A 19,238-nucleotide genomic window follows, 5' to 3' on the forward strand; every position below is an offset into this window, starting at 1 on the left:
CTTTCATTTTGTTGTCACAATGCTACAAAGGCCAGTTCCCCTGCTCTTGGTAATCAGAAGTCCATACCTGGCTCTAAAGCTGGGTTTCTACTGGCATGAATTTCTTACAAGTAGATCCCCTGCTACCACTCCCATAATTCAACATACGTGTGGAAACATGCAATTTGCATGTTGTTATACCAACTTACACCTAACTTTTGAAAGTTAAGTGGCGTTCTACCTCCTCCACCATCATCTACAAGTTTCAGCAACTATGATTAGTGGATCTGCTCTCATTCTACTCTGATTCATTCAACAGCACAGATCTAGAATTGTTTGTTTATTTTCGTGAAAAGTTAGTATCATACCAAAATAATGTGCTTGTTCTTCAACTAAGTTAATGAATACCTTCTAAAGTGACAAAATATTCTTAAACTATGTGACAGGGACATCTTTTTAACATTCAACAACTCTTTATAATCATTTATTTGTATCAGAGTAACATATCATCTTTCAAAGCGACGAAATGATTAAACAGTATCGTTACTGGCAGAATGGACTTGTCGAAGTTCATATTACAGCAGAACACTCAATACTGTAAAGGTATTTTTTATTTCAGTATAGTGATAATAAGGTCTTGCTTTAGTCATTGAGTGTAAGTATTATGGCGAAATAGAAGTTTATTTTTAACTTTAGAGAATTAAAACTACTCTTGTCCATCATTAAAATCCTATGCAAATATGACAGTGTTCATATCGGCGCTGTTACTGAGTGATTACTTTTCTCCACAGCTTTATAAATTCTGATTACAAAATAAGTGCTGCACCAGTGAAACAAACATATAAAAATATTGCAGTGACATCAGTTTGCCAGATGTGTCAGTGTTACTTCTAATTTAATGTGAGGTGGCATGACAGCTTGCATACGTGTACTAGATCTTGCTACAGAGCCACAAATATAGCTCAAAAAAGATTTCAAAATTGATGTTACTCATTCAAAAATGATTTTAAAATGAATGCTGTCTCAAGCAAATAACTTCCTCATTAGCATACTGGATGTTCCCAAGTGATTGCTACAAGATGTTCACTCCCATACCCAACTTTAATAAAAAAAAATATGACCTTTTAAGTTGAAAAAACTTTTTGAGTATCCCATTCATCAAAAAACAAAGTTCATTGTATATTTTATTTTTAGTTTCAGAAATGCTGATGTGCGAAATCAGATGATTGTTTTTATACACACTGTTTATAATTCACTAGGTCTCAGTGTGGTTTCAGGCCCCAATGGTTCATATTCAAAGATGTGAAAATGTTATTTCTTTCGTGCAAGCTTCTTTTGAATCAAAAACATCTACTGAAGGCACTCTAGCTGATCTGATTAATGTATTTGATTTAGTAAACTGGAGATACCAAGGCATTATGGCATCCACGACTTGGAACCTTTGCCTAAGGATCAATTCTTCAGTCACTGTCATTTGCAATGTTTGTTAATGATCTTCAGAGTAATTTGTCATGTATATCTGTACATGATGCAGATGACACAATGACTGCAAATTCTGGAAAAGATGTGAACAAACTGAAACTGCAAAACGGTGAGTCCTTCAAGTTATCAAATACTTGGTTTAATGCCAATGAATATCTGGTAAACTACTTGGCATGTATATGGATGCAGATTTTATCTGTTGAGTAAACTACATAAATGTCTTTCTGAAAAACTGTACCTTTGTTCATATTGTGCATTCTTTCACTTTTATATAAGATTTGGTTTTGTTGGGTGGGGTGATTCTCCTGGAGAAAAAAAATGTAGCAGAAGTAGAGCATTAGCTGTTTCCATAACTGAAACATCTTGTGGGCCTAATTCCAAACAGTAAATTGTATTAATAGTTACATGTCTCTTCATACAGAGTTGTCCCTTTGCTTTAAAAGAAAACCACCACCAGTATAGCCTAAGGCAGCCTGTGCACAAACATAATACTTATCAAATATTAAAAACAGATACACAAACAACTAGAGAAAACGCAGTGTAGTTACAAGTGTCTAGTTACAAGACGTTTTAGTATATTACCTTCATAGGTACCACAAGTCTCACTAAAGTGGCTGAAAGAGAAGGTCTATCTTAAACTTGAAGAATATGAGAATTGTGTAGCGGTTGATCTTAATTAATAATTAATTAACAAAGTTTACAGCTTCCACCACCTGAGGAGGTGCAGTGGGGAATTAGTCCACATTAAAGAAGAATTACATGATTGTCAGAACACTCAATAAAGAAGTAGATCAGAAATTGAAATAATGGCCGTAATCTAAACATACTGTCTCACAAAAGGGAAAACACTTCATCCTGACAACTCATTGAAGAGCCCAGACTACTTCTGTGCTGTAAATCTGAATAAGAAAAATAAACAGAAACCCAGGAAAAAATAACGATTTTGAAGGGGGTTTCATCGAAAAATATTGTTGTTGTTCTTAACTATGTGACCAATAGTTGAGATTATAGTAGCACACGAGCCATTACCAGCAATTCAATAAAGAAACTTTAGAATACCTGCTTGGTTGATGAGTAATTATTAAAGCCATCAACTCTGCTGTTGAAGAATGAGTGGGAAGATCGTCAATCACAATTTCTAAGGACTAAAACTGTTTCATTGGTTCCACAACTATGTCATAGAATTGAGAAGCAATGGAGTCCACCTGGCACAGTGATCCAGCTCGCCATCAGTGTCCGCTACACACCATGCTGCACAGCAACTGTGGTGAGCTGTACTTAATTCATACTACTTTTTTGTGACAGTAGTACCTACTGTGAAATAATTTAAAAGTGTCTACAATCCAAAAACAGAGACGTTGAACGAAATATATATACGCCAGCTTGACAGTTCATGGGGTCGCGGGTAAATATTCAAATGGTCATTTCTTTTGTTATGTAGTTATGAATAAGCACTTAAATTTTGTGTGCATGCTTTACACCTCCCTTTGATATTTACAAGAGCCTGGAAACTACTTTTGCAGTCTGGCAGAAAGTAGTGGAGAACATACTGAGCATAATTTCCAGTCTGCAAGTCCAGATTCCTCTTTATGCTCACTGAAAGAAAATGTGCCTCTTTGCTGTTTACTCAGCAGGATCAGGAACTACGACTATTAGTAAAACTTTTGAGTTTTAACTGATTGCTATATTCTGTAAAAGTTCACATGTACAAAATATAATAATATCCCTGATAATAATAATAATAATAATAATAATAATAATGGTAACGACACTGCTAGCCAACTGGAAAATGATTTAAATCCAAATAGAGGTGTTTTGCAGGATATGCTTCCTGCAACCACCCTAGAAGGAAAACAAAGACAGAGGATGAGATGGTCAGATGAAGTTAATCTGTTATTACCAAGCAACAAACCTAGGAACCAACACAACTGGATACAGATCACAAGTATACACAACATTTATTACCAGATACCCAGAATTAAAATTTTTAACAGAACAACGACTAGCTGATCAGATCTGTGTAATAATAAAAAATAACAGGATACCCCAGTCAGAATTAGAAAACATCAAACAACAAGTACAACAAATACTGGAACAAAATAATGTGCAATCAGAAGAAGAAGAAGAAAATACAGTAATGGACTCAAACATCCCAGAGCAAACAAACAAAGAACAACACGCACCAATTAAACAATTAGAGGAAAACGAAATCTTAAGACAGCCAACAGAACAAGCACAAATAGAACACGAAGTGACACAGATGTTAGATATAGAAGAAAAATTTCAGCTAACATATATAGAATACAAAGACACAAATACAGACATTAGACCATTCTTGCATAGACCACCAAATAACCCACAAGTCGAAACAACAATAAAAACTATCAACACAATCATACACAACAAAATAAATGAAAACACAACTATGGAAGAGTTACAACTACTGGTTTATATAGGAGCACTCACTACACTAAATATACACACTAGGCAGAGATCAGAACCAACAAACACACACAAGAAACCCACAAAACCAGCATGGCAACACAGGCTACAGATCAAAATAGAAAAACTGAGAAAAGACATCGGACAGCTAACACAATTTATAAGAAATGAAATCTCGGAAAGAAAACGAAAAAGGTTGAGTAAAATCTCACAACAAGAAGCGACAGAGCAATTAGACGAAAAGAAGCAGAAATTACAAGCATTAGCCAAACGACTCAGAAGATACAAAAAAAGTTAAAATAGAAGGAAACAAAACCAAACATTCAACACAAACCAAAAGAAATTTTACCAGACAATAGATAACACACACATTAAAATAAACAATCCACCAAACATAACAGACATGGAACACTTCTGGAGCAACATATGGTCAAACCCGGTACAACATAACAGGCATGCACGATGGATACAAGCAGAAACATACACATACAAAATGATACCACAAATGCCTGAAGTGATAATTTTGCAACATGAAGTCACCCAAGCAATTAATTTTACTCACAATTGGAAAGCCCCTGGAAATGATAAAATAGCAAATTTCTGGTTAAAGAAGTTCACCTCAATTCATTCACATCTAACTAAATTATTTAACCATTACATTGCAGACCCATACACATTCCCTGATACACTTACACACGGAATAACATATCTGAAACCTAAAGATCAAGCAGACACAGCGAACCCAGCTAAATATCGGCCCATAACATGCCTACCAACAATATACAAAATATTAACTTCAGTCATTAAACAGAAATTAATGACACATACAACACAGAACTAAATTATAAATGAAGAACAAAAAGGCTGTTGCAAAGGAGCACGAGGGTGTAAAGAGCAACTGATAATAGATGCAGAGGTGACATATCAAGCTAAAACTAAACAAAGGTCGCTACACTACGCATACATTGTTTACCAAAAAGCTTTTGATAGTGTACCCCACTCATGGTTACCACAAATATTGGAACTATACAAAGTAGATCCTAAATTGATACAGTTCCTAAACATGGTAATGAAAAATTGGAAAACCACACTTAATATCCAAACAAATTCAAATAATATCACATCACAGCCAATACAGATTAAGCGTGGAATATACCAAGGAGACTCATTAAGTCCTTTCTGGTTCTGCCTTGCTCTAAACCCACTATCCAACATGCTAAATAATACAAATTATGGATACAATATTACTGGAACATACCCACACAAAATCACACATTTGCTATACATGGGTGATCTAAAACTACTGGCAGCAACAAATCAACAACTCAATCAATTACTAAAGATAACAGAAGGATTCAGCAATGATATAAGTATGGCTTTTGGAACAGACAAATGTAAGAAAAATAGCATAGTCAAGGGAAAACACACTAAACAAGAAGATTACATATTGGATAACCACAGCGACTGCATAGAAGCGATGGAAAAAACGGATGCCTATAAATATCTAGGATACAGACAAAAAATAGGAATAGATAATACAAATATTAAAGAAGAACTAAAAGAAAAATATAGACAAAGACTAACAAAAATACTGAAAACAGAATTGACAGCAAGAAACAAGACAAAAGCTATAAATACTTATGCCATACCAATATTGACCTACTCATTTGGAGTAGTGAAATGGAGTAACACAGACCTAGAAGCACTCAATACACTTACACGATCACAATGCCACAAATATAGAATACATCATATACATTCAGCAACAGAAAGATTCACATTAAGCAGAAAGGAAGAAGGAAGAGGATTTATCGACATAAAAAACCTACATTATGGACAGGTAGACAATTTAAGAAATTTCTTTCTAGAACGAGCAGAAACTAGCAAAATACACAAGGCAATCACTCATATAAATACATCGGCTACACCACTGCAATTTCATAACCACTTCTACAACCCTTTAGATCACATAACATCAACAGATACGAAGAAAGTAAATGGGAAAAAGAAAACACTTCATGGCAAGCACTTGTATCATCTAACACAGCCACACATTGATCAAGACGCATCCAACACATGGCTAAGAAAAGGCAATATATACAGTGAGACAGAAGGATTCATGATTGCAATACAGGATCAAACAATAAACACCAGGTATTACAGCAAGCATATTATTAAAGATCCCAATACCACAACGGATAAATGCAGACTTTGTAAACAACAAATAGAAACAGTAGATCACATCACAAGTGGATGTACAATACTAGCAAATACAGAATACCCCAGAAGACATGACAATGTCACAAAAATAATACATCAACAGCTTGCCTTACAACATAAACTTTTAAAACAACACGTTCCTACATACAAGTATACACCACAAAATGTACTGGAGAATGATGAATACAAATTATACTGGAACAGAACCATTATAACAAATAAAACAACGCCACATAACAAACCTGACATCATACTCACCAATAAAAAGAAGAAATTAACACAACTAATCGAAATATCCATACCCAATACAACAAATATACAAAAGAAAACAGGAGAAAAAATTGAAAAATACATCCAACTGGCTGAGGAAGTCAAAGACATGTGGCATCAGGATAAAGTTGACATCATACCAATTATACTATCAACTACACGAGTCATACCACACAATATCCACCAGTACATCAATGCAATACAGCTACATCCAAACATATATATACAACTACAGAAATCCGTAATTATTGATACATGTTCAATTACCCGAAAGTTCCTAAATGCAATATAACACATACCGTACAGTTAAAAGGAAGTGACGCTTGATCAAGGTCCGCGTCACTCCATTTTTAACCGGACTTAACGTCTGAGAAAGTGAAGGAAATAATAATAATAATAATAATAATAATAATAATAATAATAATCGTTTCAGAAACAGCACTATTAACAGTGCAGAGATGACCACTGTGGGAACTTCCAAGTAAAATGGTATATCATCCTGATTTCTAATCACCAAAAGTTACTTCCTTGCCAATATAGTGGAAAAATAACTTCCTCACTTGCCACGTGGTTTTGTCAGCATTGTGGGCGACACACAGTTACTTCTGTGAAATTTAAGGGAACCAGGATAGTGGAATATCTTCACAGGTTCACTTCCAGCTTTTATGGAAAATCGCATTCAACTCTGCCAAGCTCTGATGTCGTCCAAGACACCAGGCAAGCAGGCATTTGACTGACATGAACATATTGATATCCTGGTTCAAAGTGTCTCTCCTAACTGCCTCTCAGGCCATATTTATATATGGCCACAGTGGACCACCAAAGGGAACATCTGCTATCAGTCGTCCTAGGGACAGGGTCAGAATCTAAAAGGCCCATTTCTCGGACACGTATTAATTAATAATAATTGTTTAACAATTTGTAATCTTCTCAATTTGTATATAAATAGAATTAAGTTTGGTTTAGTTATTAAAATGTTTTAGCTGGCTACAATTTTTTAAAGCGGAATCGACAGTAGAACATGACCTCTGAACTGCCTTTTTAAGATTCCTTGTTCTCATAGTTATTTATGAACTGTCCCGAAACTTGCTATAGCTGTATTACTGCACTATTGCAATCGCGTACTGTAAGTACAACTTTCTATTACAAATACAAATGATAATCAATTATGAGTAAGGACTTCATTTCAAATTTGGTTTTTAGTAAATAATTTGAAAACCAAAAGAGGTAACATATTGGTGCTACATATAGAAGAAGTTTACATCTTACTGAGGATGTTTCTAAGTCTAGTATTTAGAGCCTTTAATTTTTCATAAAAACCCAAATAACTTTTGATTGTGATGTACATGATGTGCATTTGTATATTATGACCAGTTTTTAGCTCTCTAGTTCTATTATTTAGTGCCACTATTTTTTCTTAAGGTCGTATATTTTGCCTGACATATGAAGGGCTTATTTCAATAGTATAATTGAATATTTCTGGTATCTCAACTGCAGATTTTTCAGCGCTCATTTAATTTTAGGACTCTGCATCTCAGAATGAACAAAAATGTACTTGTACGACTATTGAAATAAGCCCTTCATATTCATTTGATCATTCTGAGACCTTAAAATGTTAAAAATAATATACTTAAGCCTACACTGATCAAGTTTGGAGCATTTATTTTAGATTTAATGTCACAATTATATTATGGTGTAATCCTTTGTATGTTAAGCACAGATGTTATGATGATGTGACATTGGTAGTAGTGAATTGGAGTAAACCCCTGCACACTAGCTTTCCCCTATGCCTCTTATAACGATACAGCACTTGTTTAGCCTCAAGTTAGCAGCAGTAGAATATTAGGTGCAAACTCGTTATGGTTTTACCATATGCCAATATGAGATGGAAGAGCTATTCAAGATTTTTGCAGAATTAAAATCTGACTTTAATAATAAATTGGATACTACTTATGCAAATATTGAAACTGGAGGTATTAAGTTAAACCCAGAGGCAGATGTACATTCTACATGTTTTTAAAGATATTTTATAAGTCCCTGCTTAAGTGTTGTGATGAATCCAAAAAACTGATTTTTCCCTGAGTTATTTGGAAGAGGATGATGCTAAATGAGGAACTGGTCATTCGAAGAATTCCCTTCTTGGAATGATTTTCAGGAAATGTTTAAGAAGTACTGGTTGTCCAGCACACAGGAAAAGTTAATGCTAGAGTTATTTGGCCCAAAATATTATAGTAATAGTTGGCATCCTGGTAGTTATAAGAAATACAGAATGTCCCAAAATAATGTATACATTCTTTGAAACTGAACATCTCTTTAATGAAAGGGGTTAGAAATACAATTTTAGTGGTACTAGGTGCCTCATGGCCGACTTAAGATGGTAAATGTTCAAAGTGGTGTCTGTCCATCGCAATACACTATCGACAAAGACTTACAACTGAGCGACATGCCAATGTTATTGTTTCCAACGGAATAGCAGCACAGACTTGTTTAATTTGCTCTCTAAGGTCATCCAGTGTGTGTGGTCTCACAGTGTAAACTGTATTCTTGAGAGTACCCCAAAGAAAGAAGTCTAGAGGAGTTAAATCTGGAGATTGAGTGGGATACTCCACACTCCATCTTCGTCCTATCCATCTGGTACGGAATGTATGATTGAGAAATGTCTTCACATCCAGGTGAAAGTGAGGTGGCGCCCCATCCTGTTGAAAGTAATAATCTTCCATTCCAGACACAACGCTAAGACCAGGAGTTATCATTTACAACATTTCCAAGTACGAGTCACCCGTGACAGTGTTGTTGAAGAAGTACAGCCTGATTAACACTCTAGAAGACAGACCACACCAGACTGTTACTCCTAGTAGATTAACATGCCTTTGCTCAGTTACGTATGGATTCTCCCTGGCCCAGTACACGCAATTATGGTTGTTAATTGCTCCATCAAGTTCAAACGTCGCATCATCTGACCAAATAATTCGATCTTGGAAACATTGCTCTTCTTCACATCTGTTAATGTGCCACTCACAAAATTCGCTTCGCCTATCAGGATCATCCTCGTTAAGAGCATGGAGAAGTCTTGGAATGTAAGGCTTAAAGTTCTGAGATGGCAAAATTGTATGACCCCTGCTTCTGCAGATCCCAGTCCCATGAGAGCATTGCCTCACATATTTCTTCGGGGATCGTGTGTATGCCTGGATTACTGCATCAAAACCCTCGTTGTCTGTTGAACTTCTCTTTCGTCCGCTATTTCTCTTCTTCTCATTCTGCACTGTTTCTTCGATTTCAAACTTATCTCTGATTATTAGAATTGTTACTCTTGTTGGTGGTGGTATTCCAAATTCAGCTCTCCAATGTCTCCAATTTTTCCCGAGGACATGCAGCTTTACTGTATGATTAAATGATGATGGCGTCCTCTTGGGTAAAATATACCGGAGGTAAAATAGTCCCCCATTCAGATCTCCAGGTGGGGACTACTCAAGAGGATGTCGTTATCAGGAGAAAGAAAACTGGCGTTCTACGGATCGGAGCGTGGAATGTCAGATCCCTTAATCGGGCAGGTATGTTAGAAAATTTAAAAAGGGAAATGGATAGGTTAAAGTTAGATATAGTGGGAATTAGTGAAGTTCAGTGGCAGGAGGAACTAGACTTTTGGTCAGGTGATTACAGGGTTATAAATGCAAAATCAAATAGGGGTAATGCAGGAGTAGGTTCAATAATGAATAAAAAAATAGGAATGCGGATTAGCTACTACAAACAGCATAGTGAACGCATTATTGTCGCCAAGATAGACACAAAGCCCATGCCTACTACAGTAGTACAAGTTTATACACCAACTAGCTCTGCAGATGATGAAGAAATAGATGAAACGTATGACGAGATAAAAGAAATTATTCAGGTAGTGAAGGGATACGAAAATTTAATAGTCATGGGTGACTGGAACTCGTCAGTAGGAAAAGGGAGAGAAGGAAACATAGTAGGTGAATATGGATTGGGGGGAAGAAATGAAAGAGGAAGCCGCCTTGTAGAATTTTGCACAGAGCATGACTTAATCATAGCCAACACTTGGTTCAAGAACCATATAAGAAGGTTGCATACCTGGAAGAATCGCGGAGATACTAAAAGGTATCAGATAGATTATATAATGGTAAGACAGAGATTTAGGAACCTGGTTTTAAATTGTAAGACATTTCCAGGGGCAGATGTGGATTCTGACCACAATCTATTGGTTATGAACTGCAGATTGAAACTGAAGAAACTGCAAAAAGGTGGGAATTTAAGGAGATGGGACCTGGATAAACTGAAAGAACCAGAGGTTGTACAGAGTTTCAGAGCATAAGGGAACAATTGACAGGAATGGGGGAAAGAAATACAGTAGAAGAAGAATGGGTAGCTCTGAGGGATGAAGTAGTGAAGGCAGCAGACGATCAAGTAGGTAAAAAGACGAGGGCTAATAGAAATCCTTGGGTAACAGAAGAAATATTGAATTTAATTGATGAAAGGAGAAAATATAAAAATGCAGTAAATCAAGCAGGCAAAAAGGAATACAAACGTCTCAAAAATGAGATCGACAGGAAGTGCAAAATGGCTAAGCAGGGATGGCTAGAGGACAAATGTAAGGATGTAGAGGCTTGTCTCACTAGGGGTAAGATAGATACTGCCTACAGGAAAATTCAAGAGACCTTTGGAGAGAAGAGAACCACTTGTATGAATATCAAGAGCTCAGATGTCAACCAAGTTCTAAGTAAAGAAGGGAAGGCAGAAAAGTGGAAGGTGTATATAGAGGGTTTATACAAGGGCGATGTACTTGAGGACAATACTATGGAAATGGAAGAGGATGTACATGATGATGAAATGGGAGATATGATTTTGCGTGAAGAGTTTGACAGAGCACTGAAAGACCTGAGTCGAAACAAGGACCCCGGTGTAGACAACATTCCATTAGAACTACTGACAACCTTGGGAGAGCCAGTCCTGACAAAACTCTACCATCTGGTGAGCAAGATGTATGAGACAGGCAAAATACCCTCAGACTTCAAGAAGAATATAATAATTCCAATCCCAAAGAAAGCAGGTGTTGACAGATGTGAAAATTACCGAACTATCAGTTTAATAAGTCACAGCTGCAAAATACTAATGCGAATTCTTTACAGACGAATGGAAAAACTGGTAGAAGCAGACCTCGGGGAAGATCAGTTTGGATTCCGTAGAAACGTTGGAACACACGAGGCAATACTAACCTTACGACTTATCTTAGAAGAAAGATTAAGAAAAGGAAAACATACATTTCTAGCATTTGTAGACTTAGAGAAGGCTTTTGACAATGTTAACGGGAATACTCTCTTTCAAATTCTGAAGGTGGCAGGGGTCAAATACAGGGAGCGAAGGGCTATTTACAATTTGTACAGAAACCAGATGGCAGTTATAAGAGTCGAGGGGCATGAAAGGGAAGCAGTGGTTGGGAAAGGAGTGAGACAGGGTTGTAGCCTCTCCCCAATGTTATTCAATCTGTATATTGAGCAAGCAGTAAAGGAAACAAAAGAAAAATTCGGGGAAGGTATTAAAATTCATGGAGAAGAAGTAAAAACTTTGAGGTTCGCCGATGACATTGTAATTCTGTCAGAGACAGCAAAGGACTTGGAAGAGCCGTTGATCGGAATGGACAGTGTCTTGAAAGGAGGATATAAGATGAACATCAACAAAAGCAAAACGAGGATAATGGAATGTAGTCAAATTAAATCGGGTGATGCTGAGGGAATTAGATTAGGAAATAAGACACTTAAAGTAGTAAAGGAGTTTTGCTATTTGGGGAGTAAAATAACTGATGATGGTCAAAGTAGAGAGGATATAAAATGTAGACTGGCAATGGCAAGGAAATCGTTTCTGAAGAAGAGAAATTTGTTAACGTCGAGTATAGATTTAAGTGTCAGGAAGTCATTTCTGAAAGTATTTGTATGGAGTATAGCCATGTATGGAAGTGAGACATGGACAATAACAAGTTTGGACAAGAAGAGAATAGAAGCTTTCGAAATGTGGTGCTACAGAAGAATGCTAAAGATAAGGTGGGTAGATCACGTAACTAATGAGGAGGTATTGAATAAGATTGGGGAGAAGAGAAGTTTGTGGCACAACTTGACTAGAAGAAGGGATCGGTTGGTAGGACATGTTTTGAGGCATGAAGGGATCACAAATTTAGCATTGGAGGGCAGCGTGGAGGGTAAAAATCGTAGAGGGAGACCAAGAGATGAATACGTTAAGCAGATTCAGAAGGATGTAGGTTGCAGTAGGTACTGGGAGATGAAGAAGCTTGCACAGGATAGAGTAGCATGGAGAGCTGCATCAAACCAGTCTCAGGACTGAAGACCACAACAACAACAACAACATGTCAGCATACGACACTCACATTCTCTGTTTTCCAGTAACACTATAGCATCCATTTCCTTTGTTCAAACGATAACGCCATGTTCGCTGACAATCCTGAAACAGAAGAAATCATTGTTATGTTTTTCACCGCCTTCTTAATTATTACCCATAAAAATTGTACTTCTGTCTCCTGTAATTAACGATATTCTCTGTTTCAAAGAGCGTATACATTATTTTGGGACACCCTGTATATTGAGTGGTAGCTAAAAAGCTCAAAATACGTGGACAATCCTATAGAGGACAGCCTGTAACTAAAGTGTTGGTGCAGAGGATACCTTACTATGTCAAGAAAGATATATAATATTTTAGCAGATGACGGCAAACTGTTTATTGACATTTATCAAAGGTATTGATATACTGAACAAAGAATGAGGAGACTACGCACAAGGTGACAACTGCCAACCAGACAATAATGAAGAGAAAGGTATCCACACACATTTTAATGAAAAAGTAATACGAAGTATTGTGAAGTAAGGATGTGGAATAATAATAGGAGAAATAATCAAGGAAGTAACGAGGCATAGACAACTCATTCTAGTAATGTAAACAACATCATCAGGAACTAGGTTGACACTTAGTGTGGTGGCTGATGTGAAGGTATCTCCAGCAGCTGTCGCTCCCATCAGCCACCGTGCCGAGTGTCAAATTGTTGTGTGAACAGTAATGTAAGTACTAATATGCTGATTGACTGGAGAACACCTTGCAGTTTGTTGTTCACTTTATTGATCAGATGAACACGAGCTCAATGCAACTCACTTTGCTTGTGTTGCACAATAGACAGGGCATCACACAGTTGAGTACCATCAGCTTACAGTCATGTGATGCCTTTTGATACCACTGGAAAGTTGGCGTTGTTTTGCAAACTCACATCACCAGTTTTGTAAAGGGCTCGTCGATACTGTTGTGGAGGCCGAGTTGCCACCGTGTTACGGCAGGCCGAGTTTGAGAGTTTGTGGAATGGCTTCTGGTGCAGTACACCGCTAAGACAATTTGTCCCTGCCACTATTACACAACTGTGCCCCAGGGTCAGGTGACAGGATAGGTGAATGAAGGTTCAACAACACTCCAACAAATTAGCAACAAAGTCACACAAATGAGTTAAAAAGGTTTACTTGTCTTTGTGACTTGTTGAATGATTAAGTCTGCAATACTGCATGTAATATAAGACAAAAGAGGCCCTCAATGGCTAAGTGCAAATGATTGAAGGTAAACTTCACAGTACATAGCAAATGAAATTTTTACAAGAACTGTCTGTTCACTTTTAAGAGTTCACTAAATGACGTTCCCTGTCCAAGCCAGCCCTGGACGATGATCTATAAACAAGTGGGCGAGAGCTGCTCTTCTATCGTCCGAGCGGGCTTCTTTCCGTTGTCGTCTGGTCATTGGCGGACGGTAATCGGTCAGCAATTGGCTGAGGCGAGGTCGATATCTTTACCCTCAGCGCCATGGAGGTAAGAATTAGGGGAGATGGCGCTACGTATCCCAGCCGTACTACGTTTTGAAGCCATGGGGGCGTGGCTCACTGCCATGACACTCTGACCAAAACATTGTCAGTGTGCTATAGCGCTGCGTGTATTACAGTCGCTAATTGCAGCATATATATGCATGTAACGTCATCAGATTGGTTGTTTCAAAGTTTTTGTTTAAAATAAAATCTCGTAAAGGCGAAATTCCGCATTTCTTCTGATTAAGAATAGTTTTTAATGTAATATTACGAACAGCTAGCCTTCAATGTAAATGATACAATGTTGTTAATTCAGTAATAAACGTGTATCACAAACTAAATAATAGAAACTGAAAACTAAGTTAGCTATACCCTCCCTCCAAAGACCCATAAATACATCTTGTTTGTAATACATGCTGGGACATTTCAGTTACGTTACACTACTGGGAAACACTCTTCATTACCACCAATATTTACTGAAATGAGGTACATAGAATGGCAAATCTACACAGTGTCCTGTTTAGGACAGTTAATGTAGTGTTAGCTTTTAATTTGGTACATCATGAAGACAAAGTGAGTTACTCAACACTTTGATTATCGACGATACATACGTATTATACTGAAATGTGAACTTGAAAACTAAGAATTTAATTCTTTGAATTAACATACCTTTTGCAAATGTTTTGGGTGTGTAGGGAAAACTGATGGTACAGCATTTTCTCGGAGCCTTACTGTTGAAACGGAAGTTCGGTCTATGTCCTCTTCTCGGAAATGCTGAGAACATATAGTGCTCCATTTCGACGCACACCAATTCTTCCTCCTCACGGCATTCTCCCACAGAGCTTTCCGACTTTCATTTTTAGGAAATCTACAGGAGAAAAACACGCTATAGTACAAGTACCGATGTAGCACACGTTCATTCACAATGAAGTTGTAAAATCACACTTAACGAGACAACTTACACATGAAATGTTATTCCCTTCGATTTCGCATCACAATCAGAAAGATTCGTACATCCGAACACCACACAAGTCACCATAATAGCGCAAAATCCTTCCAAAAGTGAGCGACAAGCCTATGCACACAAGTTTACAGCAGCAATGTTTTGGTCGGATTGAGATGGCTACCCTCGGCTTCACATAACTTCACAGCTGTGACATCACGGCGTCTCCCTCTATTCTTACCTCCATGCTCAGCGCCGACAGTGGCGCAGGTGGAACTCGCGCAAGTGGAGAGTCTCTATGGCACTGGCACCAGCTCGCATCTTTGCACCTGTGTCTTGTTCGGATGACACAGCGCGTTGATGTATGTCAAGTTTAGAGACAACGTATCTGTAAAGAACTCTTTGGCAGTTCTGATAGCACTTTATTAATCACTATCAGGCTCAGAAAAGATCGTCTTGTTTTGGTGTAATAGGTACAGTAATACTCAACAACATTAACCCAAGAACCTCATTGTGTAAGTACAAGCTGAGGGGGAAATGGAGGGAAGCTCCCTGTTCTTTAATTTTTGTACTCTTAGTGGAGCTTTCACATAGATTTTCTTGCTAGAGGAGATCGGTTGGCTCACATCAGTGCAATTTAATTTCACCTCTTCTACAGCTCTGTACAATGCGTGTGCAAGGCAAGTGATGTGTGCCACACTGGGATAGAGACTCTGAAGTCTGTAGGCTGCTACAGCCATGTATGAAGCACCATTTATTGGTCTCTATTCACACCAACAGTGACAGTAGCTTCATTGAGTTGTCAAACGCAAAGGCAGTTGTCGAGCTGTTTATTCTGCTGAGAGCTTCACACCCTTAGGAGAAACATTTCTCCAGGTCCGTCAACTTTAAGGACACCAACAAAAGTATTTACAATTTAACCCCTATCCAAATTGGTGATTTCCGATAGACGCCCTAATCTCTTGGTCAACAACTTTAGTTCGTATTTTGTCGAGCACTTCCTCGTAGCACACAGATAAATAGTCGTTTCTCAGCGTAGCTTCATCTGGAACTGGATTTATTTTGTACTTCAAGAACTGTCTGAAGCGGGGATTCTTCAGCTTCTCCAATAGGACATTGCAAGACACCACCATCTTAAACAAGTTCTTGCACCTCTGAAGATGGACATGTCTACTCAAATAACAGCGTTCGTCTGCTGTCCTTCTCAGCACTTATCTTCGTGCAGCTACTGTGTTTGGAGGTGTTGCAGTGTTTTTACACATTAAAGCCATTTCCCCCATTAACCTTAACTTCATATAGTTTATAAAATAATATTTCCTTGTCATTGCTGAAGAATTTCTCCCCTGGTTTCGTCGAATAGGACTAAGTTTGTATTCAAACTGAATGGGGCGACTACTTGTGCTATGTTTATTGCGCCAGAAGCCACCCTTGTTGGCTTCGAGAATGTTTTGTAGACTCTGTGCAACAATCTTTATATCAGTGAACGGACTACATAATGTGTTACACTGCTTGTCTACTATAAACCCGATAAATAAATCTTTGTAGTAATTGTGTTTAATTGTGACAACATTACCTCAAACATTGTCATGTGAGTAAAATTTTCATGTTTATATTCTTGTGTACTTAAAAATACGACAAACATTTGGATTTCTGGAAAAAAAATTGGTCGAAATATGATTCATTATGGAAAAAGTTGTCCGAAATTTGACCTATTACTAAAAAAGATATAAACATAATTTTTGCTACATTAAAGCTTTGTGGATGAATTGCTGTAAAATTCACCCTAAAGTTCAGGAAAAAGATTTGACACTAAGATCCATGCCAAACTAATAATAGAATAGTAGGCCCTCATTCAGAGAAGACAGTAATCCTCACATGGTTGAGACCTATTCTTGAGTAGTTGTTTAAAGAAGGAAAAGTAACAGCTAAGGGAGAACATTGTAAACCAATAGTAGTGAGTGACATTTTTGGAAATAAAGTTGATGTTCACCTATATTCTGTGCATAAAATATCATTAATCTTACACCATGGCTAGCGCTAATGAGGAAGAAATATTGTTGCCTCCTAGTACCAGTAATGGGAGTGTGTGTTACTGGAACCCCCTGTAATAAAGGGAAGCAAATTAAAAAAGAAACATGACTACCAGTTACGATTAAAAAGTGGAACTTCCATCAAACATTGTTGCTAGTGCCATAGATCCTGTTAGGATAAGATTGGTTACTTGATAATTATTATCGATTGGATTTCAACCAGAAAATATTTGTGTGGAAAATAGGTAAAAAGGTAGCTAGCATAGCTTTCCAAAGTAATCCATTGAAATCTAAGCAAGGCCCATCATCAGAGGAGCATATTCATTTAGTTGTGTTTACTGATATTATTGCAACAGATGAAAATAAACAAGAAAAAGAAGGGAAGTATTAAATCAAGAGGAGTTGGCATTAAATTGATAGCAAGAGAATCACCTGTAGTGCCAGAAGAACAGAAATCTTAATTAGAAGGTATTCTGTTAAAACATAAAGATGTGGTCACAGATAACTTGGGACTAATGAAGGAATACTTCTGTAAGTTTAAAGTAAAAGATGACACAGTTTTTTTCCTTTTGCAAGTCGTATCCACTACCAATAAACCTTCGAATTGCAGTGAGAGATGAAATATGAAAGGAGATAGACAGCAACATAACTCAATGCATTTTTAGGGTCTGTTGTGGGTACTTAAGAGACTTGTGGTAGGTGTTCATTTAGTTTTAGATTCATGATCACTCCATAAACACAAAGAGACAGAAAGGGTTAGAACCCTGAGTACAGAAGTGATGTTATCTAACTTTGATGAAGCAGAATTTCATATTTCCATAGATTTCATGGAAGGATACTGGCAGGTAGCATTACATGACCACTCAAGGCCATACACAGCCTTCTTATTTGAAAGAAAATCTTTTCAGTTTAAAGTAAATGCCATGGAAGTATTACAATTCGCCTTGGGTTGTGAGCTGTACCAAGGAGAATGGAATCCAGGAGAAGGTGATCACAGAACAACAGCTTTCATTAGTTGAAGTCTTGGCAAGCATGATTGAATTACTCCATTACCGAATTGGACATTCCTGTGTCAGTTTTCATTCCTGCTCAATATTTATTAGGGAGGGAATTAGTGCAAGAATTAATAATGTATGTCAATGATTTATTAATAGTCTACAAGACTTGGGAAGACTGTTGACAATTATTGATATATATTTTGAGGTGACTGGAAGAAAAAGGGTTACTAATAAAAGTTTCTAAAACATACTTTTGGTGACAAGAGTTGACTTTTTGGGACACAGTGTGAGAATAATGGGAATACAACTATGTCCAGAAAGAATGCAAGTTATAAAAGACTGTCCAGAGACTAGAAATATTAAGCATCTATGATCACTTAGATTTGGCTGGATTCTATAGGAGCTTTGTAAGAGGCTAGGCTATGAAAGATGCTCATTTATCGAACTTATTGAAATAGAAAACTATCTGGAACTGTGATGAAAGTACAAAAGAAGACTTTAGCAATATTAAGCAAGCTAAAGCAAAAGCATGGAAATAAGACAAGTCACTATTTCGCACTGACTATGAACTTCACTACATAATAGATGAGAATAAATATTTTATGAGTAATATCTAGATAAGTATGCATGAGAAGATAGCATTTACTATTAAGGAATTACTCATTACTCACAGAAGTCACCATAATTTGCCACAGCCCACATTTAAAAAGAACAAGAGATCAGAAGAGACATCAGAACTGAATAGATTCTCTCTTACATGCATAGCCATCACCACATAGAGAGATGGTAATAAATGGCAAGAATATCCAGATTACATTCTAAGTCCAAAAAGGCTACTCTGTAAAAGGAACAACATATATTTTGTCAAGGACAACCTTGTTCTGTAAGTTCTAAGCTTTTCGATCTCTGATAGTGGCAGGAGCTGAAGTGGTGTAATAAATGAAGAAAATTTTAATATCGGTCTAGACGACTTTACTCAAAATAATGTTTCTTGCTCATGCTGAGTTGAACAAAGA

General features: G+C 37.1%; 1 protein-coding gene across 3 annotated transcripts in view; it reads right to left on the reverse strand.

The window, feature by feature from the left end:
- The window catches only part of LOC126483818 (molybdenum cofactor biosynthesis protein 1-like), a 329,046-nt gene extending 310,280 nt beyond the window's left edge, over positions 1–18,766 (reverse strand). Inside the window, exons 1-2 of one of the 3 annotated variants that reach the window (XM_050107013.1) lie at positions 15,214–18,766; positions 14,921–15,119 (exon numbers count right to left, since the gene is read on the reverse strand). In XM_050107013.1, coding sequence (XP_049962970.1) covers positions 14,921–15,119; positions 15,214–15,290 — 276 coding nt within the window. In that variant the 5' untranslated portion in view covers positions 15,291–18,766. The remainder of the gene's footprint in view (positions 1–14,920; positions 15,120–15,213) is intronic. The other 2 variants (XM_050107015.1, XM_050107012.1) reach the window with 2 other exon arrangements.
- Positions 18,767–19,238: the final 472 nt, after the last annotated feature.

Source organism: Schistocerca serialis, chromosome 6 (assembly GCF_023864345.2).
Source record: "Schistocerca serialis cubense isolate TAMUIC-IGC-003099 chromosome 6, iqSchSeri2.2, whole genome shotgun sequence".
In the NCBI taxonomy this organism is placed as follows: Eukaryota; Metazoa; Arthropoda; class Insecta; order Orthoptera; family Acrididae; genus Schistocerca; species Schistocerca serialis.